At 45.6% G+C, this 21,211-nt stretch overlaps 1 protein-coding gene and 1 long non-coding RNA gene across 2 annotated transcripts in view; both read right to left on the reverse strand.

Annotated features, from left to right (window-relative positions):
* The window catches only part of LOC144110413 (uncharacterized), a 55,991-nt gene extending 52,489 nt beyond the window's left edge, over positions 1–3,502 (reverse strand). The window contains exon 1 of the mRNA XM_077643291.1: positions 3,389–3,502. Within this exon, the coding sequence (XP_077499417.1) occupies positions 3,389–3,479 (91 nt within the window). The 5' untranslated portion in view covers positions 3,480–3,502. The remainder of the gene's footprint in view (positions 1–3,388) is intronic.
* Positions 3,503–8,050: 4,548 nt separating this feature from the next.
* Positions 8,051–19,611, reverse strand: LOC144110383 (uncharacterized). Its single transcript, XR_013309821.1, has 4 exons — positions 19,526–19,611; positions 11,740–11,775; positions 10,571–10,603; positions 8,051–8,069 (listed from the first exon to the last, which is right to left on the reverse strand). It is a non-coding gene; the product is annotated as an uncharacterized LOC144110383 (long non-coding RNA).
* Positions 19,612–21,211: the final 1,600 nt, after the last annotated feature.

Here is a 21,211-nt window from a genome sequence, read left to right on the forward strand (position 1 = left end):
TGGGGACGTAAAAGTCAGACTCGCGTTCTGTTATCTGTAATAGTGAAATGATGTGATCGGTCCCAAACATGGCACCAGTGTGCATAAATCTCTTTCCGAGCATCGAGAAGACTTTTGTTCCCGATAGATACAGACCACGATACAAGTCCTTCCAATAAGTAATGGAACAACCACGCAAAAAGACGAATTTTAACGCGCAAGCATTACGGCTCCCATTCTATAGAAAATTCGGCGTAGATCATTGGCATTGCAAAAGATAAATCCTCGGAGGACCAACTAAGGCGGGCCACCTAGGTCACGTGACCTTGTGGCGTCACCATAACCTGATCACCGGATTGTAAGGAAACTGACCACCATGGCAGGTGGTCACTGGTCGCGAGAGGTTGCTCGGGAAATTCAGTGGGAGCACCTGACATCGCAGGGCCGTGGCGCATCGCTTAACTGCTGCATCACTGTGCCAGCGGTGGCATTAGGACTCCCAGGGACCTATGAACGCAAAGTCGAGAGTGACGAATTCAGCATACATGTACTTTAACTAATTAACGATATCGCATCAAACCTTCGGAGCGGAGGTTAAGTGTCTCTTCTCATTTTTTAGTGATAACTACATTACGGTAGCATTTCGAGCCTTCAGCGTGGCGGCGCCGCCACCGCCACGTGGTTGGTCACGTGACCAGCCACGTAGTGCGGAGCCGCTGCTGCTGCCGGCGGTGCGGCGCGCCGGCGAAACCAAGCTGCAACAGCTGTGCGCATGCGCCGTGTCAAGTGGGACGAAGACTAAGGAACACCCAGCGAAACGGAGCGGCGAAAGACTGACTTTGCAATTCAACTGAGCAAGTTCCACTCGGCCAGCTGTAGCCATCGTGTCACTCCAGGTTTAACCACAGCAAAACCACCGCCAATTTTTTTAGCTACTTTTCTACTAAAGTTGAAGATAACTGTTAGGGATTACACGCAGAGGATAACTTGTATGAAGACAGGAATAAATGTACTTCTCACACATAATTGTGAAGAAGTCATGAATTTAATGCACAAATTTTTTTTCCCTATCTATTGAAGGGATCTGTGAGTAATTCCCGGACCACGAAGACGTCAGGTATACGTCATCAACATCCATTATTTCGTCCCTATATATACTGTCCCAACAGGGTAAAAAAGTGAAAAATTGGACAGCTCATTGAGAGAAATATAATTGCTGCGTAACTGAAATAAAAATGCGCACATTCAGACGAAAAATTAAACGCAGCAGGAGGAAACAAAACTTTTCCATCCACTGAAAATTTTCTTAGGCTGCTGTGCCACTGGGGTTAAGTTTCGTGATGATCGACTTATCTCCCTGGCGGCTGGCAGTCTGGTCTCGCTTTGATCCATGTTTTGGAAAGGGCTGTTTCTAAAGTAATGACAGAGACTGATGTACTTTGCGCACTTCACTTTAATAAGAAGTTTAGATAAATTGATTATGCATACTACATGTTTTTCAGATGTTTATCATTTGTATCTTACATCTCCTTATTTATTTATTTATTTATTTATTTATTTATTTAACACTTGCATCGCCTTAATGGCATTAAAGCAGTGGAAAGGGGGAATGGACGAAAACATGTATGTATGGTGAACTTAATAGCAAAAAAAATACGTATTCATATTAAGTGCCCCCCAAAAAATTAAGCAATCACCGCGTGGAAAATGCATTAAAGGTCTAAGGAGACACTGGATATAAGTTCGTAATTTTTTCTTAGCAAAAGTTTTTTTTTGTGGCTATTTTTTATGGTTGTTCGAATGCGCGAGGCATATTTGTTATTGAGAAATTGGACTTGAAAGCTGGTTTTTTCTTCCCCTGCAACTAGATTCATACTCGCGACGTTGATAATAGCGACGTAACATTTACGGACTCTGTGATCACTGCATTGAAATTAATGGCGCAATGCTCCAGCCTCAGAGATCCGCTTACAAAGAGTTCTTGACATCCTCGCAGTTTACGATGACGTAAAGAACTCTCACCGAGCTCTCATCCTCAGTCATGTTGTGTGACAAACCTACGGACAATGGAAATCATCAGTTTAAGTAAAGCACCGGTAACTTGCGATAGGTCTCGTCATATATGCCCAGCATGCACACACTTTTCGCCAGTCTCTAAATTTTCCCGGAACCGCTCACCTCTGCTTCTTCGGGAATAAAACCAAGCCAGAAACATTCTCGAAGGCACGCGGACTAGTCGCAATAGCCTCCACATTTAACGTTAACAATGGCATCGAAGCATCCGCTGTAATGCTTCGATGCTAGGGTAACGCGGCCTCCTGGCCGCCTAGACTGCACTTAAGAGCTGACCGGATATTTTTGCTTTCGCGTTGTTCTCTCCACTCTAAAAAAATCACAACACAATGGCCTCTCCGATATCTCTCCAATTAACCCTGTCTTGTGCCAGCAGCGGCCAACCGATCCCAGCAAACTTCCTAATCTTGTCTGCTCATCCGACTGTCCGCCGTCTCTTGCTACGCTTTCTTTTTCTTAGAATCCATTCCGTTAGCCTGACGGACCATCGGTCACATCTTCTCCGCATTTTATTATCTGCCCAAAACCGCTTCTTTTGTTGATTTCAATTAAGATGTCATTAAATCTCGTTTGCTGACTAATCTATTCTGGTCTCTTCCTGTGTCTTAAAGAGACAATCCAGACACATTCAAGTTGGAATGTTTCAAAGGTGAACCGCGCTCAAATCACTGAGAGACCATTGTCACCAAAACGACCCTTACAAAAATTTCTTTACAGTCCATAAGCTCTCCAAGACTTCTTTCTATAAAGTCTGTAGAGTCTCTATAGACAAACACTAGGTAACAGTCTATAGGAAATGCAAATCCTATAGAAAGTCTATACACAATGCAAAGATTTATGGCCATACATGTTTAGTAAACTTTTTTTATAGACAGTCTATAGACTATGAAGAGAAAAAAAGGAATATCAATAGGAAGGCAATAGAGTCTATAAGAAGTCTATAGACTGTGTATAGAGCATTTTTGTAAGGGGAAGCTTTTATATGCTAGCAAGGACCAAAGGACGAAATACAGGTGTCGCCACCACCGGCTGATTTCGCTACTACAAGGCATGCGTCGACACCGATTTTTGGCACGAATCTCAGAGGCTATGCTACGCCACCATTTACCTCAAAACGGAGATCACGGAGTACTTTTAGGTAAGGACGTCACGAGTTTTAGTGCGATAGCGCTATTAGGCGCATTTCCCTATTTCGGGCATACGTACCCCATTTGCGAAATGTTACCGCGAGCAACGGGGTATGCTTCTCAGCCGTATGTTTCACAGATTCGGCCCTTTTAAGCTCATCAAATTCTAAAACCTTTTCAGTAGCCCTTTAAAGTGCGGTTGCACTCACTGTCAAATGGTCCCGAGAAAAGGACGAAGTAGATCAGTCCGGCGAGCAGCATGGACAGGACAAGCCAGATCAGTATCATGGACGCTTTCATTCCTTCGTTCTCAGGAGATCCGGTGGTCCTGCGGGCGAGCAGACGAACGAGAAATAACGAGAATGGCCCCGTAACTTTCGTGCGACACTCTATAGTGTAGGTTGGCAGGTGGAACTTGAAACGCATTATAAGTAACAAGAATTTGTGGGCTTTCTGCGGTTAGCACTGGGAAATTATCCTTAAAACGCACATAAAAGAAAGCTTCCTAAGTTGTTTAATCATTTGCTGTATACCAACAGTAAAACTGCTTCCATGTTTTTAATCAACTCTTAACCGACGGCGTTGGAAGACGCCATGACGCTGTTGCACGCCTCCAACAGATAATTAGCAGTACATCTACTTTACATCGAGGTAAAGATACCTGTAACCTTGCAAATGATTCGCGATGCGTCCTTTTAATCCGTCGATGTAATTTAATTCTCTTTTCAGTTAAACTAATCTTTCACTCCCCACCGAAAATTCTCCTAATCTCTTCTTACTTTCCTTTCCATTTTTTTTTTAAAGTAGACCACGCCTAGACTATTCTTCAACCGTATACAGGACCTCGAGATCTCTGTGGCAGCCTACTTCATCGCACCCTCGTAGATACGAATGTGCCGTTTCGTTTCCTTGTAGTATTGCATGTAGCAACGGCACGTTCAGTTAGTGGAGTCAGCGTTTCCTAAAGCTGGTGCTCCTGTATATCTCCCACAGGGAGCACATATAGGAAAACTACCTAAAGCGCTTGAACAGTGCCGCCAATGGGAGAAATCATAACTAATGGCATGTGAAGCAGCGGTGAAGCAGACGGGTGCTTGCAGTCAAAAAGCAGCTGCTGAAGACTTCACCAAAGCTTTTTTGCTGTACTTTCATGGAGGTTTCAAGCTGGAAGCCATGTTTCAATCGTAAATTTTGCGAAGGGGCTGCTGCCTGCATAACTAACTTGTTATAGAGTGACAAGGGAGCCATCCTTAATACTGCCTGTACGCCGAAGATGCAGACTGCAAAGAAGGAACCTTCCTCTGGGGAAGACGTCAAATTAACGCAAGATGTTGTTTACTTTTGCTTATTATGGGGAATTGTTACCCCAATGGGCATTGAAACACTTTTGCACATCCTGCAGGCATCCATGGAAGCGTCGATGTCTTTTGGGAGATAACTCTAGCTTAATAATAATAATTGGTTTTGGGGGAAAGGAAATGGCTCAGTATCTGTCTCATATATCGTTGGACACCTGAACCGCACCGTAACGGAAGGAATAAAGGAGGGAGTGAAAGAAGAAAGGAAGAAAGAGGTGCCGTAGTGGAGGGCTCCGGAATAATTTCGACCACCTGGGGATCTTTAACGTGCGCTGACATCGCACAGCACACGGGCGCCTCAGCGTTTTGCCTCCATAAAAACGCCGCCACCGCGGTCGGGTTCGAAGCCGGGAACTCGAACCCGACCGCGGTGGCTGCGTTTTTATGGAGGCAAAACGCTAAGGCGCCCGTGTGCTGTGCGATGTCAGCGCACGTTAAAGATCCCCAGGTGGTCGAAATTATTCCGGAGCCCTCCACTACGGCACCTCTTTCTTCTTTTCTTCTTTCACTCCCTCCTTTATTGCTTCCGTTACGGCGCGGTTCAAGTACCAAACGATATCTTGAATAGTTTGTCTGAATACAGATGACTGCTGTCGGCGGCACAGTAAAGCTCCTCTGCTGCACTGTTGCATTAGCGTTCAATTTAACTGAGAAATTTGATGGAATGAATTCTCCACGGTTATAGCAATTAAATAACCGGGATGATGGTGCTCCACGAAGTTTGGGCGTTCATCCAAGGAAAAGCTAAGGTATAGCCTAACAAGGAACTGTCAAGGCTCGGAGCAGGGTCGAGATAAGTTTAGCGTGGTATACTGCCAGAGAGGAAAGTGGAGACCTGATTGTTCAAGTTCATTCTGAGTCGCGTGTAGGGTTGCTCAGATAGCGGTACCGAGCAACGCAAGACATTATATTTCATTTCTGTAATTTAGTAGTGAGCCAGTGGTGCCATTGTTTAGCGTCCCTTACAGCCATGGTCTGTAAACAGTCTATAGACTTTTTATACATTTTTTCCTCCCTATAAATATTTCTTTTTGTTTTTTTTTGTCTTTTCGTAGTATATAGACAAAAGTCTGCTAAGCGTGTATGGCCATAAATCTATAGATCGTCTATAGACTGTCTATGGGATTTGTATTGCCTATAGACTATTCTCTAAGGTTTGTCTATAGAGAGTCTATAGACTTTATAGACAGAAGTCTGTGGACAGTCTTTGGACTGTCTAAAGTTTTTGTAAAGGAATGGACGTCAGCTGCCGCATAATTACGCTTCCACGGCAACCACTAAACGTGCCAAATAGGCCATTTTATCATTTAACTCCCAGGCCCGAGCTGTACACATTGTGCCACTTTCTACTAATATCGCCTGATATGAGTCATATTTGCAGAGCCCGATGATTTTTTACTTCCACTTCCAAGGGCAAGATAAGCTCGTCCATCGGTCTCCGCGCATTACTGATATATGTTGCGGTGTGTGTATTAAATACTGCGCGTTCCAGAACTTATCTTATAGCTATAGAATGTATTCAGAAAAATCTTCTCTAAAATTTTTTTTGTGCCTTAATAGCAGCCCGAAACCAATGAAACAATATATTTTCAGGATCAGAACGATATTAGAAAAATATAAGCAGATAAAATATCGTGAAATTTTGTGCTTTCTGAAGAGTTAACGCTGTGATTAGGCGCTGCCATTAGAGTATAAGTCTAATGATATGATTGAAAATTCTGGAAATAAACCGCAGCTCCATCGGATAAAAAACACATGCAAATCATTTTTTTTAAATATCAGTGAGGCCCGACCTGCCGGTGAAGTTGTTGCGAGGGTTTCATTACAAAGCGCAGTTACGTCGGAACGTTCAAACTAAAACCGAAGGAAGGTGGCAATGTTAATTCAAGCAAGCGCGGTGGCATTTATGGGCTCGAAATCACTCTAGGGGTGCCAGTTCTCAACACAGCCTTGCGATCATTCAAGAGGCATTTCTGTCAGCCATAAAAAGAAAACGCAATAGTACTTACCCTTCTGTGCCTGATGAGGGGAAAAAATTACCATGAATTCTTTACTGCTGCAAAACAGTTTTACGAGAAGAAAGCACCCATGGATCGTAAGCCGGTACCGCGCGGTAATTCCTTTGACGACCGTACTCCCAAGTGATTTTTCATGGCCGCCGAAACTAGTCGGTGTGGGTGCAAGAGCCATTAGGAACCCATTATTTTCAGCAACTAGGGAGAATAGGATACCACAGTAGGCAAGTTCGCATAGCATCTCACCGCTCTGTGTGATTCAGTCACAATTATACAAGTGAAAGCATGCTCAATCAATTACACGTTGTTCGCCATTGGTGACTGACAGATGTTGCTATAGTTGTAATCATCGTCTCATTCATGAGGAAAGTTCAGCTTGGAAAAGATTGGTGCCACTTGTTGAGCCATCGTGGCGAGCGGATGTCCAGTGTGCAGCAAGGACACCCATAGATATCTCAGCGGAAGCCTGCACACGGTCAGTTCTTGGGTACCGCTCGAGATCTGCGCACTGTGCCAGGCATCAGGCGCGTGTAGCCAAGTCCATGAGCGGCAAAATATAGCTCCATGGTGGCGACCACGGCTATAACCAGCGTCAAACGATGACGTAGAACCTAGAGGTGCTGTATAATTTAATATCTAATGCTGTTTTAAATTTCAGCTGTGACTGCCGTTTTCCCAGCTGAGGAATGAAAGGCTGCGTTGAGTTTTGAGCAGCACTTGACTCTGAGAGCCAGAAGTATTCCAGGTGATACGCTCAGCAGATCTTGGGTCTGGCTGACTCAAGGGAAGTGGTCCTGAGGCAATGCAGACGCAACCAGCAAAACACTCCTGTAGGAGGATGAATGTATGAATGAAAACGGGGATAGGACAAAGAACTGGGCTCTGGACTGGCGTACGTAGCAAAGCAGTTGGGACTGGAGGAGTTTGAACGGAGTAAAAAAGGAAGGGTCGGGGAGGTGTAATGAGGGTGCTTGGGCTGAGTGCCGCGCCTGTGTCATTCGAGACACGTGAAAAAGGCCTTTGTCCTGCATAGGACGTTACCGTACTGACGCTGTAATGACGATGATCGGCATCCGGACGCCACTTGATAGATCGCGATCTCAAGTGTTTTCAGATGGGAGTAATGAAATGTGTGCGAAGCGCAAACAGGGAATAAAAAAGGCTGGATTGCGTCGCCATCTTGCGTTAAAGGACAGCATGACTGGGCACCGCTGGAAGCTTGCGGACTCACAGTGGCCATTGAGACTAGAGCGCATTTATCGCAGCGAATCGTAACGCCACTGGTTAATAACGAAGCGCACAGGAGTTTTTTTTTTCATCAACCTTAACCAGGCGCATTTCTCGTAAAGCAGGTCATACGGAAAGGAAATCATGATTGCACAGCGCATTCTTTATCTTCTGACTGGCAATCATAATCTCCAAACTCATGGCCACCAAAGTCGTTCGTGAACGCACGGCAAGGTCAATGTTATGCGCAACCAGAAATAGGTATATCTCACCGCTTATAGTCGACATCTCTGAAAAATGAAAAAAACGAAACGACACAGATGATACGTTAAACACACAGCGTAATGACATTTTATCGGCGTAGTTACATGCTCTTAGGACCCAAATTCAAATATTAACTGTTTTTGAAGGCTTGCCGACTGCTTTCAAATATGCTTACAGGTTACGTACCAGAGAACAACAGCACCAGCAGCACAGAACAAATGCAGCGGTAAGAAGTGTGTGCCCCGTCATACTGCAGCGCAGCTTCAAAAAGGGAAGCGTGCGATCGAATGACGGTTGACATTGAAGGAGGTTTAGTAACTGAGCACGACGTCTGCTGCCCGTCTTGCCTCTTTTTTTGCCAGAATAGTTGGGGGCATTCTATACTTTTATAGTGGCATATAGACAGAGATGGCAAAACACCTGTTCTTTTGATTGTTGCGAATGGTTGCAAAAAAATGCGCTACCTTTTACACTGTTCGGCCACGGATGCAACGTCTGCTGCCCGTCTTGCCTCTTTTTTTGCCAGAATAGTTGGGGGCATTCTATACTTTTATAGTGGCATATAGACAGAGATGGCAAAACACCTGTTCTTTTGATTGTTGCGAATGATTGCAAAAAAATGCGCTACCTTTTACACTGTTCGGCCACGGATGCACATAACAGTCCAGCAAAAAATAGGGCGGCGCCCAAGGAGGTCTTTCTAGAAAAGACCTATATGCTATCCCTCCTCCATCCCATTGCCTTTTTCAATTTGGAAATGAGCGTGCTATAAATTTACTGTGCTCATTAACAATATACGCATATGATTTATTTTACAGCGACCACTGTTAAGGCCATGTTTCTCGTTTCTGTGGCGTCGTTGGCATGACATGCCAGGTGAAACGCGTCACACTGATTAGCCAAAATGGAATGACGTCACGCATGACAGCATGGCAACGCGCCACGCTGACTTGTCAGAATGCGATTCGCTAACAACGTTGCTCATGACCCTCCGCCCCCAAGCATTCACTGTAGAGCTTACCCGTGGCTCTAATGCAAACGTAACGGCCGAAGCGCAACACACATCCTACACGCGTACCTAGACGTACTAACCATTCTATACTTTCACTGTCATTCCACACCGCAGTCGCTGTCGCTAAAATTGCATAACCAGAGTGGTAATTGCTTGCATACTTTGTTGATGCACACAGCGCGGACGTCTGTAATCACAGGACTGGTGCCCGCAGTTAATTTCGCGCTGACTGCATCTAGCTCGTTCAGACGCTAACTACTCACCTTTCAGCCCATAACTGCGCTACAAAATCTCAGCAACAGCTCTCCTCCTTATAATGACTTGACAGATCAGCGTTAACTAGATGCGAGTTTCCGCTGAGTACCTCCTTCACGAAGCGTTCTGCAATTTACAGTCAGGCCAAAACGTAACGCGAACAATGTCTGTGAACAAACAAAATATTTTGTCAGTGTACTAGCTGTCAGCTGCAGCGTACAAATATCGAGATCCATGTTTCTTGGTAAAGAGACTACCAATGTAAAAAAATTGGAGGGGACACAGTGGGTTAATTCCATGCCCTTACAAAAATGTTCCATAGACTTTAGACTTCTTATAGACTATACTGCCTAAAATTTCTTTTTGCATATAGGTAGTCATAGACTGTGTATGGAGAAAAAGTCTACTAAAAGATTATGGCCTTAGATCTATAGATTGCATATAGACTGTCTAAAAGATTCGTATTTCCTAGAGTGCTGTATAGGATTTGTCAACAGAAAGTCTATATACATAATAGACAAAAGGGTATGGGCGCTCTATAGATTGTCTCAAGAAATTTTATAATAGATATATGCAGAAGGTCATTATCTACTTAACATTCGTAGATCTCTGTGAGTCCTCATGACCCTCCTGGCGCAGTGGTTAAGCGATGCGCCACTGCCTGCGAAGGCAGGTGCTCCCGGCGGTGGGCCTGTGCTGCCCAGGTTACTCTTTCCGAGCGACGAATCATTAACTGCCACTTGCCACGGTGGGCAGTTTTCTCGCTATCCGGAGGGCAGGTTGTGATGACACCGCAAGGTGACGTTACCTAGGTGGCCGACCTGCATACTAGGTTGCTCTCTGGGCACCACCTGCCAGAGTCGTGCTAGCTCGTGATTTTTCGCTCACAATGCCGACGACGCCGACACCGGATTTTCTGGCCTTGGACGCTATCGCGTTAATTTTCATAAGGCGGTCGCAAAAGAATATCTCGCTCCGAAGTAGGAAAGTACGGCGTATGCGGGGTCGCGTTTCATTCTGGCCAGACTCCCAGTGGGCGCTGAAACTCCCTTGGACGTCCTGCGGACGTTTAGGACGTCCACAGGACGTCCAAGGGAGATTCTGCGCCCACTGGGCTGTACATCCGCACTGCAGGTCCGACTTGTTTCGTGCAATATCCAGAGATTTACAACAATTTGTTTTGCTCGACAGGGTCTTCCATTGCGGTCGGGCGTCATATGACGCGATACTCAGGGAAGTGCGGCAACTCGCTTTACTTACGCGACATCCCAACAGTCATCCCTGATTGATCAGCTGAAGAAGGAAGAAAGCAAGAAAAATGAAGCAGCCGAAATAGAGAAGAGTCTGCATATGTTCCATAACGCAACGGTTCTGTTCCAACTCGTTTCATTTCAGCGTTAATTTTAGAAAAATTCAGCGCAAACAAACGCGTACACACAGAAAGGATCACTGCAAAGTATGCGCCAAGTACCCTAGATGAAAGGGCCATGTGAAGGTGAACTAGGTGGTTGCTCATTATGAAGACTGGTGTCTCCTTCGTGTTGTCCATGTTCCCGAGCGCTGTAACCTTCATAATGACGAACCAACTTACCCAATCAGCTACCCTCATCTAGGTGGTTGTGCTCCTTCCGGTATTTGGTGCGCAGGAGGAGTTTCGATTTGTCTATTGCTGGTGCCAGGCATACTAGAACGAAATATTCGAATACTGTGCTCGAGTAGGACTGAAGTATTTGGTCTCGTTCACCGCCCGCTGCATGACCGCACCAGCGTTCAAGGTCTTCTGCGGAGGTGTGCTCGAAGAGGGATAGGGGTGTCATGCCCATTTTAAATATGGGGGGTAAGATAGACACCTGTGGCGTGCTTTGCATAAGTGTGATGCGGTCTGACACAGAGTAAGAGATGCGGAAGCGCTCTTTGCGGTGGCGAAGGAAGGCTATATGAGATGTTAGGGCCGTGGTCTGCAGAGGTGACTGCCTCAAGCAACGGGCCCTGCGCGACAAAGACACCTTAGCATAAAGTGTACCGGGTTACTGTTACCATTGCCGGAGTACCGGGAGCCCGCGTGATGCCAATGCGCATGCACAAAACGCCCTGACGGCGTCAGATGGCGCCAGGTACCCGGCAGTTGAGCGCGCGCCTGCAGCATCGGGACCAATCAGCGCGTGCTCTGCAGCGGTGGGCGGGATCTCGGTACTCTGGGGATGGTAACACGGTACACTGTATGCTAAAGAGATCTAGGCCTTGCGTACGGCTTTGGTTGCTATATTGCCTGTTTCTAACCGCTTTAAGGTTTTGGAGGGTACGGTTGACAAGAATCAAAAGGTCTGGTGTGAGGACATATCTTTGCGGAATCTGATCTGCTGAGGCGGCAAGAACACATCGGTTTGTTCGACGTGGGTGCAGTAAATGCGGGTTCCCGTCGTACTTACGCGACTGTCCAAAACCCGACATCATTGATTGCTCATCTGGGGAAGAGAAGAGAAAGAAAATGAAGTGGCAAGAAAAGAGGATATAGGATCCAGGGCCGGGATAATGTAATGATTATATTTTTACTCGTGATCTCTATCTACTGCATTCAATAACACTAAACTTTCCATTACGCTGTCAGAGGTTTCCCGCCACATCGCCATCAGCCTGACTATGCCCACTGCAGTATGTCTCTCCAATGAACCCTGTCCTTTGCCAGCTGCGGCCACAGTATCCCCGCAAACTTCTTAATCTCATCCGCCCACCTAACTTTCTGCCGCCCCCTGCTACGCTTGCATTCTCTTGGAATCACTCCGTTACCCTTAAGGGCCAGCGGCTATCTTGCCTTCGCATTACATGCCCCGCTGAAACCCATTTCTTCCTGTTGATTTCGACAAGGATGCCATTAACCCGCGTTTGTTCCCTCACCCACTCTGCCAGCTTCCGGTCTTTTAACGTTGCACATATCATTTTTCTTTCCATATATATATATATATATATATATATATATATATATATATATATATATATATATATATATATATATATATATATATATATATAGCTCGCTGCGTTGTCCTTAACTTAAGCTGAACACTTTTCGTTAGCCTCCCCGTTTCTGCCCCGTTGGTGAGTACCAGTAAGATACAGCTGTTGTACACTCTTGTATACTCCCGCCATCTATACATGCTGGAAATCGCACTTTCGCAATAAATTTTCATTCGAATTCCTAACAGTGCAGCATGAGAGTTTTGTATAAAAATGGTAAAGTGAAATACCATTTTAACTAACTTTGGAGGACTTTAAGAATGTTCGCTAAGTAAAAGTTCAATCAACTGAAATGAGCACTAAGCTGTCTACTTTTATGAGCCTAGGTGCAGTAAAATACCACTCAAAGGGGCGTCAGTTTAACAAATTTTTGAGGTGAACAAATTGTCGTGAAATCCCTAGCCGAAACTTGAAAGTATGCAACGAGGAAGAGCTTTGGTTCAACGAATTTCAGGAGATATAATTTATCAAACTTTTTTAAGCATTAAATGTAATGCTTCTGTTTAGAATGAGTCATTTCGGCGCACGCATACAGGAAGTATTCGCTAAACTGCGGACACTAAAGCTACAAGAATGCAGGAAAGATGTTTTTGTATTCCAGAACAGTGACCTGAAAGTGCACTGCCCGCCTGTGTGGCTTTTTCAACGCCGATGACCAACATTTCGAGACGGACCACAAATTACGACGTATAATTCACTTGTTCCTGGCAAGAAACAAAGCTTGGAGTGGTTGATGGAAGGCCATATACAAGGTAAGTCATATACGTTCCACGTATATACTTCCCACTTTTTCTCAGCAACCACTGAAATGGCTTATTCGGCTTTGTTTAATTTTGTTCCTTAGATTTTTCTTTTCGCCTAAATAGAATATTTGTTTTGCAAAATAAGTGTTGCTTTTTGGACAGAAGCTCTTGTATAACAAATTACCGCACATATGTGCACCAGTCTAGTAGAGTAGTTGTGCCTTTTTGCACAACCCGTTGAGTGCAGCTATGCTATCGCAGTAAAATGAACAAATCGTTAGCGGATATTTTAACATCAGCAGTGCCAAAAGTATCCATCCGAAGATGCTTGCTTAGCCGTGCCGCTATAGCGCAGGTGCCCTCTGAAATTTCGGCAACATGGAAGCCACGAAAGGGGAATTTCCTCGCTCCCTACAAGCGCAGCCTGACATTGCATTGAGGGCCGTAGTGTGCGAGTTGCACTAGCTAATGCTGGGAAATGCAGAGCACACACCATTCAGTTCGTCGGTGCAATCTGGGGAGTAAAAGGGAGTAAGCTGTCCTCTAGCTCTACACTCTAAACACGAATTCGCCTGTATGGCGAGTAAAAGGGAGTAAGTTGTCCTCTAGCTATACACTCTAAACACGAATTAGCCTGTGTGGGGAGTAAAAGGGAGTAAGTTGTCCTCTAGCTATACACTCTAAACACGAATTAGCCTGTGTGGGGAGTAAAAGGGAGTAAGCTGTCCTCTAGCTATACACTTTAAACACTAATTAGCCTGCATGGCGAGCAAAAACGGAGTAAGCTGTACTCTAGCTGTACTCTCTAAACACGAATTAGCCTGCATGGGGAGTAAAAATGGAGTAAGCTGTCCTCTAGCTATACTCTAAGCACGAATTAGCCTATAGGGGGAGTAAAAAGGGAGTAAGATGTCATTTAGCTCTGCACTCTAAACACGAAGTAGTCTCTATGGAGAGTAAAAGGGAGTAAGTTGACCTCGAGCTCTACACTCTATTGATGAATTAGCCTCTATGGGGAGTAAAAATGAAGTAAGCTGTCATCTAGCTCTGCACTCTAAACACGAATTAGCCTGCATGGGGAGTAAAAAGGGGTGTAAGCTGTCCTCTAGCTCTACACTCTAAACACGAATTAGCCTGCATGGGGAGTAAAAATGGAGTAAGCTGTCCTCTAGCTATAATCTAAGCACGAATTAGCCTATAGGGGGAGTAAAAAGGGAGTAAGATGTCCTTTAGCTCTGCACTCTAAACACGAAGTAGTCGCTATGGGGAGTAAAAGGGAGTAAGTTGACCTCTAGCTCTACACTCTATTGATGAATTAGCCTCTATGGGGAGTAAAAATGAAGTAAGCTGTCATCTAGCTCTGCACTCTAAACACGAATTAGCCTGCATGGGGAGTAAAAAGGGGTGTAAGCTGTCCTCTAGCTCTACACTCTAAACACGAATTAGCCTGCATGGGGAGTAAAAATGGAGTAAGCTGTCCTCTAGCTATAATCTAAGCCCGAATTAGCCTATAGGGGGAGTAAAAAGGGAGTAAGATGTCATTTAGCTCTGCACACTAAACACGAAGAAGTCTCTATGGGGAGTAAAAGGGAGTAAGTTGACCTCTAGCTCTACACTCTATTGCTGAATTAGCCTCTATGGGGAGTAAAAATGAAGTAAGCTGTCATCTAGCTCTGCACTCTAAACACGAATTAGCCTGCATGGGGAGTAAAGAGGGAGTAAGCTGTACTCTATTTTTACTCTAAACACGAATTAGCCTACAGGAGGAGTAAAAAAGGAGAAAGATGTCCTCTAGCTTTGCACTCTAAACACGAAGAAGTCTCTATGGGGAGTAAGAATGGAGTAAGTTGACATCTAACTCTACACTCTATTGATAAATTAGCCTGTATGGGGAGAAAAAGGGAGTAAGCTGTCCTCTAGCAATACACTCTAAACATGAATTAGCCTGTATGGGGAGTAAAAAAGGAATAAGCTCTTCTCTATCTCTACACTCTAAACACGAATTAGCCTGTATGGGGAGTAAAAATGGAGTAAGCTGACCTCTAACTCGACACTCTAAACACGAACTAGCCTGTACGGGGAGTAAAAAGGGGTAAGCTGTCCTCTAGCAATACACTCTAAACATGAATTAGCCTGTATGGGGAGTAAAAAAGGAATAAGCTGTCCTCTATCTCTACACTCTAAACACGAATTAGCCTGTATGGGGAGTAAAAATGGAGTAAGCTGACCTCTAACTCGACTCTCTAAACACGAACTAGCCTGTACGGGGAGTAAAAAGGGGTAAGCTGTCCTCTAGCTCAACTCTAAACACGAATTAGCCTGTATGGGGAGTAAAATGGGAGTAAGCTAAGCTCTAGTGCTTTCCCTTCTAGGTGCAGGGTATGCTGCCAAAGCTCAGGGGTAAATTGCCATGACTGAAAATACGGAATACATACACTGCGGTAGAGGACAGCTTACTGCCATTTTACTTCAGTATAGGCTCATTTGTGTTTAGAGTGCGCATGCTTAACGTGTTGCATTAAGTGTGTGGAGAACTTCTGTGGACGCCACAATAGATAACCAAGCTGCACGACCACAAAACTTTTCTTCTTAATCTAGTAGACTGCAACAAGCCTGTATGATGCATTGCACACAAACTGACAAATAGATGTCTCAAAACTGAAGAGCGGCAGATAGAGTAATATAAATGCAGAGGCAATTACTGACCGGGAAAAGGCGTCTGTGCAATGTATAACCTTTGTGCAAAAACACAAGCCATCCAGCTTTGCTACAAGGGCAATATACAAATACGATGGTCCTCCTAAAGGAACTGTGGAATGGAAAAGTGCAACTCGGGAGGGTTGGTAACAATACTTCTTAAGCTCTTGAGATTCTGGCGATGCGACTAATCTCACCCTGGCCCCTGGCGGACTTGGACAATTATTATCTAGGACGCTAAATGTGCCGCACGGCATAAAAGGTGATGCCATTAATGTACGTTATTACGTTAATACGTTACAAAAAGGCATGGAGTCCAGTAAGATGTAAAAAGTCACATAAACCTCGGGCATAAATGTTTTTAGTTATCCACAAGGTGAAATTGGAGTCATTGTTTGAGGACAGGCCTGCCTCTTGCAGAACGCGAGCGCGCACCAGCGAAGTTCCTGGGCAAGTCCACAATAGGTGGTGAACAGTGGTGTCAGAAGCGGGTGTGTCGCAGTGAGGGCATTTTTCTGGCGCAGGAATCTTCTCACTTTGCCACTGGTGGCGAACTGCAGGCGTAACGGCCACTCCGACACGCAGCCGCCTCAGAGAGACCTCCTCCATCCGTGATAAGTTGGGAGGAAGAGGGTGTGTACACGGGGGAATAAGAGCACGTGTACGGCGCCTGAGGGAGGCTGAAGATGTTAAATGTGTCAGAAGTGGATCTGGTGGCAAAGAGGCAGGAGGTGTTTGCGGTACGTCCGCTAGACGAGATGACATGTCAGATGCGATGCTATCGACATCTGTGCGTGCTTGAAGCTAGTGTATGAGTATAGGGACTGGGTAAGATTTGCAAGCAGCATGTATGTCCTGGGAAACCCGAAGGGTACCACGCACTTTCTTTAGGTGCTTGAGAGCTTCTTGGGAATGAGTGAATAGGTGTACCTGCTTATAAGGAGGGTTGTCAGGTAAAGCTGCTATGGCATTTAAGATCGCTTGGAGCTCCAAGGGAAGAGGTGATGAATTTTCAGTACAGTAGGTCTGGCGGCTGTAAGTTGAGGGTGTGTCGGGCTTATCAAAACAGTTGATCCCCCCGTTGAGGTTATGACGAAATCTGTGTACAGGATGCAGCCATCATGTTGGGTAGAAAAAGTTGATGGTAATGGCGGAGAGGAGAACTCCGACTTCTTATGACAAGCTGGCTTGTTTGATGTAATGTGACAGTAGTCCCATAGAGGTAGTTGAGGCTCGAACATTGGACGAAGAGAAACTTTCCGTGCTCTGTTGGTTTGTCGCTGGGTAATTAAATCTTCCAGTGTGTTGAGCTGCGCATACCCCTGCAGCAGACAAGTAGGAGTTGCTCGGGGTAGACCAGTAATGACTCGCATGGCTTCGTGGTTGAGTGCTTCGAGTGTAGACCACTGTCGTTTCGTAAGTTGGTGAAACTGAGCCTGGTATAGAAGCCGAGGTTGAAAGACAGCACGAACAAGTTGACGAGCTGTATCGGAGCGGGCACCTCCAGAGCGATTGGCTATTCTGCGGATGAGGCCAAGTGTGTTTATAGCACTCTTGCGCATAGCTGATAACCAAGCCGTGCCTTTGCCTGAAGAATGAACATGCAGGCCCAATACATTGATATGTTCCACTTCAGGAAGAGGTGCGTTGTCAATAGTGAGCACGAACGGAGTGGCTTTGAAAATACGGCGGCCAGCTTTATTGCCCACGTGAACGTAACAGGATTTGGAGAGGTTGAAGGAGAGGCCAGTGTTGGCAAGAAAGTTGTGTAGAAGATTCAGGGCATTTTGCAGAGAGTCTTGCTGCACCTGAGCTGAGCGATTTGTGGACCAGAGAGTGATATCGTCGGCATATGCCAGAACTTGAACATTAGGAAGGGTGGAAAGACTCAGAGGAATGAATGCGATGTTAAATAGAACTGGGGCTAAAACTGAGCCCTGCGGTGCTCCGCGATAAGAAAAGAAGCGGCCTGTAGGTTTGCCATTAACGCGGATAGCAAATGTCCTTTGTGAGAGAAAAGCATGAATTGCTCTACGTATCTGCAAGGGCATGCCAAGTGATGACATAGTATTGAGAATGGCTTCGTGAAGAATGTTGTCGTATGCATTCGTGATATCTGTTGCCAGGACTGTGCGAACGAGACGGCTGTAAGGTGAACGACGTATCACGTCGTTGGCATAGTGGTCAAGACCAACTTCAGCTCCGTATCCTGGTCGGAAACCAATATGGAAAGACGAATATTTCTGATGATGGTCGAGCCACCAGGAGGGTCGAGTGGCAAGCAGTTTTTCATACAACTTGCAAATAGTTGGGGTAAGAGAAATCGGTCGTAGGGCCACAAGAGTTGTAGGTGATTTTCCAGGCTTTGGTATTGGAACTACCACTGATTGTTTCCAATCTGGTGGCATCTCACTGGATATCCAGATTTCGTTAAAAATTCTGAGAAGTGAAGTCAATGCTTCACCATCCAGATTCCGGAAAAGGGCATAAGGTACACCGTCATGACCAGGTGCAGTGTTAGGGCGGATGTCTTCAATTGCAGCTATAAGCTCAGCCATGGTGAACGGGCATGTTATCTTATCCTCTGGCTTATGTTTGTAACTGACCGGAACAGGTGCAGGTGAACAGTCATAATTCGGAAAAAACTGAAGGGCAGCTTGCGAAGCAAATTCATCTGGAGAAAGACGAAGGGCAAGACGAATACTCTCGGCATAGTCTTTGACGGATGGCTTGCGTTCCATGGAATGAAATACGCGCCATAAGTGGCGATTGCCGACAGGAGTACTGAGTTGAGAACACCACTCTGTCGAGCGCTTGTGCAGAAGGCGTTTAGAATACCGACGGGCTTTAGCGGTGACTCTATGAAGTTCCGTTCGTGCATACTGGTCTGAAGAATGCTGAGTGATGTACACGCCCAGCTGTTTGCGCCTTGCCCAGAGATTAAGGAGGTGGAAGTCAGGATTTGGTTGGTCTTCGTTCACAGTGGAAGAAACTGTTCTGAGTTAAGACAAGCATAAATATCGAAAGTGCTGAGGCAGGAGTTATTGAGGCGAGGCGACCATCCTTGCGAAGACTATCCCAAGAAGTTACATGGGCAAGCTACATGGAAGTTACTTGGACAAGCTAGGTTCGTCATAAACCGACTGTCGTTTCTGGTTCAAGACGAATCTAGACTGTCGTGTGTTTTGTGCCACTCTGTGCCCAGTTCGAGGCGAGTAGGGAACGTCCAAATCATTTTTTTGTTCGTCGACAGATGACACCACTGGCACTAATCGGCAATTTTGGTACCATTTTCGAAAAAAGTGTCCAGGGGTGGTTTAAGAAACAAATATCGTGTCCTGCATACTTTTGAGAAAAGCTGTACGCCCTCCACGCAAGTGAGGCAGGCTTAGTATTGATGTGAGTGCAGAAAGCTTATCGTTAACCTTACCTCAATTTCATCCGCGGGCGTGTTGTGCCGGCTACTCAGACTGTATAAAAAAAACATATGTGCGCCGAATGTTCACTCTGATACACCGATATATAGTAAAAGCGCTTAGGATGATTGGGGCAAAACGACTAATGCGCGTATCCGGTCGAGTCTGCGAGTGGGCTGATTCATCACGGGTAGGCCACCTAGGCTTCGCGACACCGATGAGGCTTCGTGACGCTGGCCTATTTCTGCCGGCGCATCGTACGCTCTGCTCTTGCTGCTCAACGCACGCAGCTGCTAATTTAAAGCGAGGCGGAAAACGTAGGATAATAAATTTAGCGGGCTCACCCATGGTGGAGACTTTGATGCTGCTGTGAGACTGCTTTTTCCTCTTGGCACGTTTTCTGAGCACTGTACGTTTTCCTCGCGCTCGGTCCCAACCTCTTCTTCGCTTGTCGCGCAGCCTATGTTTATAATGATGATGATCGTCGTGAAGGCAGTTTTGACTACGCCGCTTGTGGTGCGTCCAAGCTTGGTAGTTTTCAAAAAGCTTCCGAGAAAGAATATATACAGAACGTTAAGATGTTTAGCACGCACGTTATTATTATTCAGGCTTGTGATTAGTCGCACGTATTGCCCGTTTTCTGATGGACATTAAGGGTAACGGACTGGACTCAAAGAGAAGGCAAGCCTAGCAGAGGGCGGCGGAAAGTTCGGCGGATGAGATTAAGAAGCTTGCGGGTATCGGGTGGCCGCCGATGGCACAGGAGAGGGTGAATTGTGGAGGTGCTGGAGACGCCTTTGCCCTGCAGCAGCCGTAGTCAGGCTGATGATGATTATTATTATAAGCGTTAGAAACCTCATAGGTGGGGCATCACTGTGTCGTCTGTCTTAAAATTCACCCATTGGCCGAAGGGATCACCAGACTGGAATTGGCGTCACTTGTGGTAAAGCATTTACACCTTCTGAATGCCAACACAAAAGGACTGGACTCCCTATTAATCCACCCCCGCCCTTCCTTCTTTACCTTTCGTGGGGAATAACATGTCGCAGGACAAGGAATGTTATCGCCATTGCTGTGCATAGGTCTCTTCGTAAGGGGCAAAGTTAATGATAGCGGCTGCTCGTGTCTTCTGGTTAGCTGGGAAGAATATTCGACCAAATATGAGCCCCTTCGCTCTTCCATGCCTATTAATTATGGAGGTCACTCCCCTCCTTTCCTCCCTGTGTGCAACCCAATTATTCTTTCCTTTCTGTGGTTCACCGTATAGGAAGGGCTTTGGAGACGACAAATGTCTAGAAAATTGGTTTTGAGGAAAGGAAATGGCGCTGTAACTGCCCCACATGTCTCGCTTAACACCCGAACCGCGCCGTAACGAAGGGATAAAGGAGTGAAAGAACGGACGAAGAATGACGTCCGGTGTCGTATTGGAGGGCTCCGGAATAATTTCGACCACCCATGGGGATCTTTAACGAACACGTGGCGATCCAAAACTTTGGTCATTTCGACCAGTTGCATTTACCGGAGAGGTTAGTGTGCCTTCAAGCTTTTCGAAAGCGCGTGTATTTTGTTACGATGTAGCCCAAATTTATTGGACCACAGCGCCGAAGGTAACCGCGTTTTCAAAATTATAAAAACTGATGTCGTTGTTTGTTACGGTGGGTCACACGCCTCTCCGTAATTATGGAGCCTAACGGTAATAGTTAAAAAGTTAACTATTAAATATTAGTTAACCTGCCTGCTAGTTAGCACATCTTAGCTGTATTTTGATGTACTGCACCACTGAGTGTGCTATGCCGAAAAAAAAACGTTCTTCTAACTCAAAAAGCCTATTTTTAAAAGTTCTGTACGCTCTTAGGTGAACGATCCTGTGTAAACGTATATTATAACGAGCCCCTCGTTTCCTCGACTTTGTGGGTACTCTAGAAGGGGCATTTTCGGGGAGAAATCCGGTTTAACCTGATTTGTAAGAAACGTTTTCGGAGCGCAAGAATCGGGTAAAATCGAGTTTTACTCGAAAACGAATGGCTCTG

This window comes from Amblyomma americanum, chromosome 11 (assembly GCF_052857255.1).
Source record: "Amblyomma americanum isolate KBUSLIRL-KWMA chromosome 11, ASM5285725v1, whole genome shotgun sequence".
Lineage (NCBI taxonomy): Eukaryota > Metazoa > Arthropoda > Arachnida > Ixodida > Ixodidae > Amblyomma > Amblyomma americanum.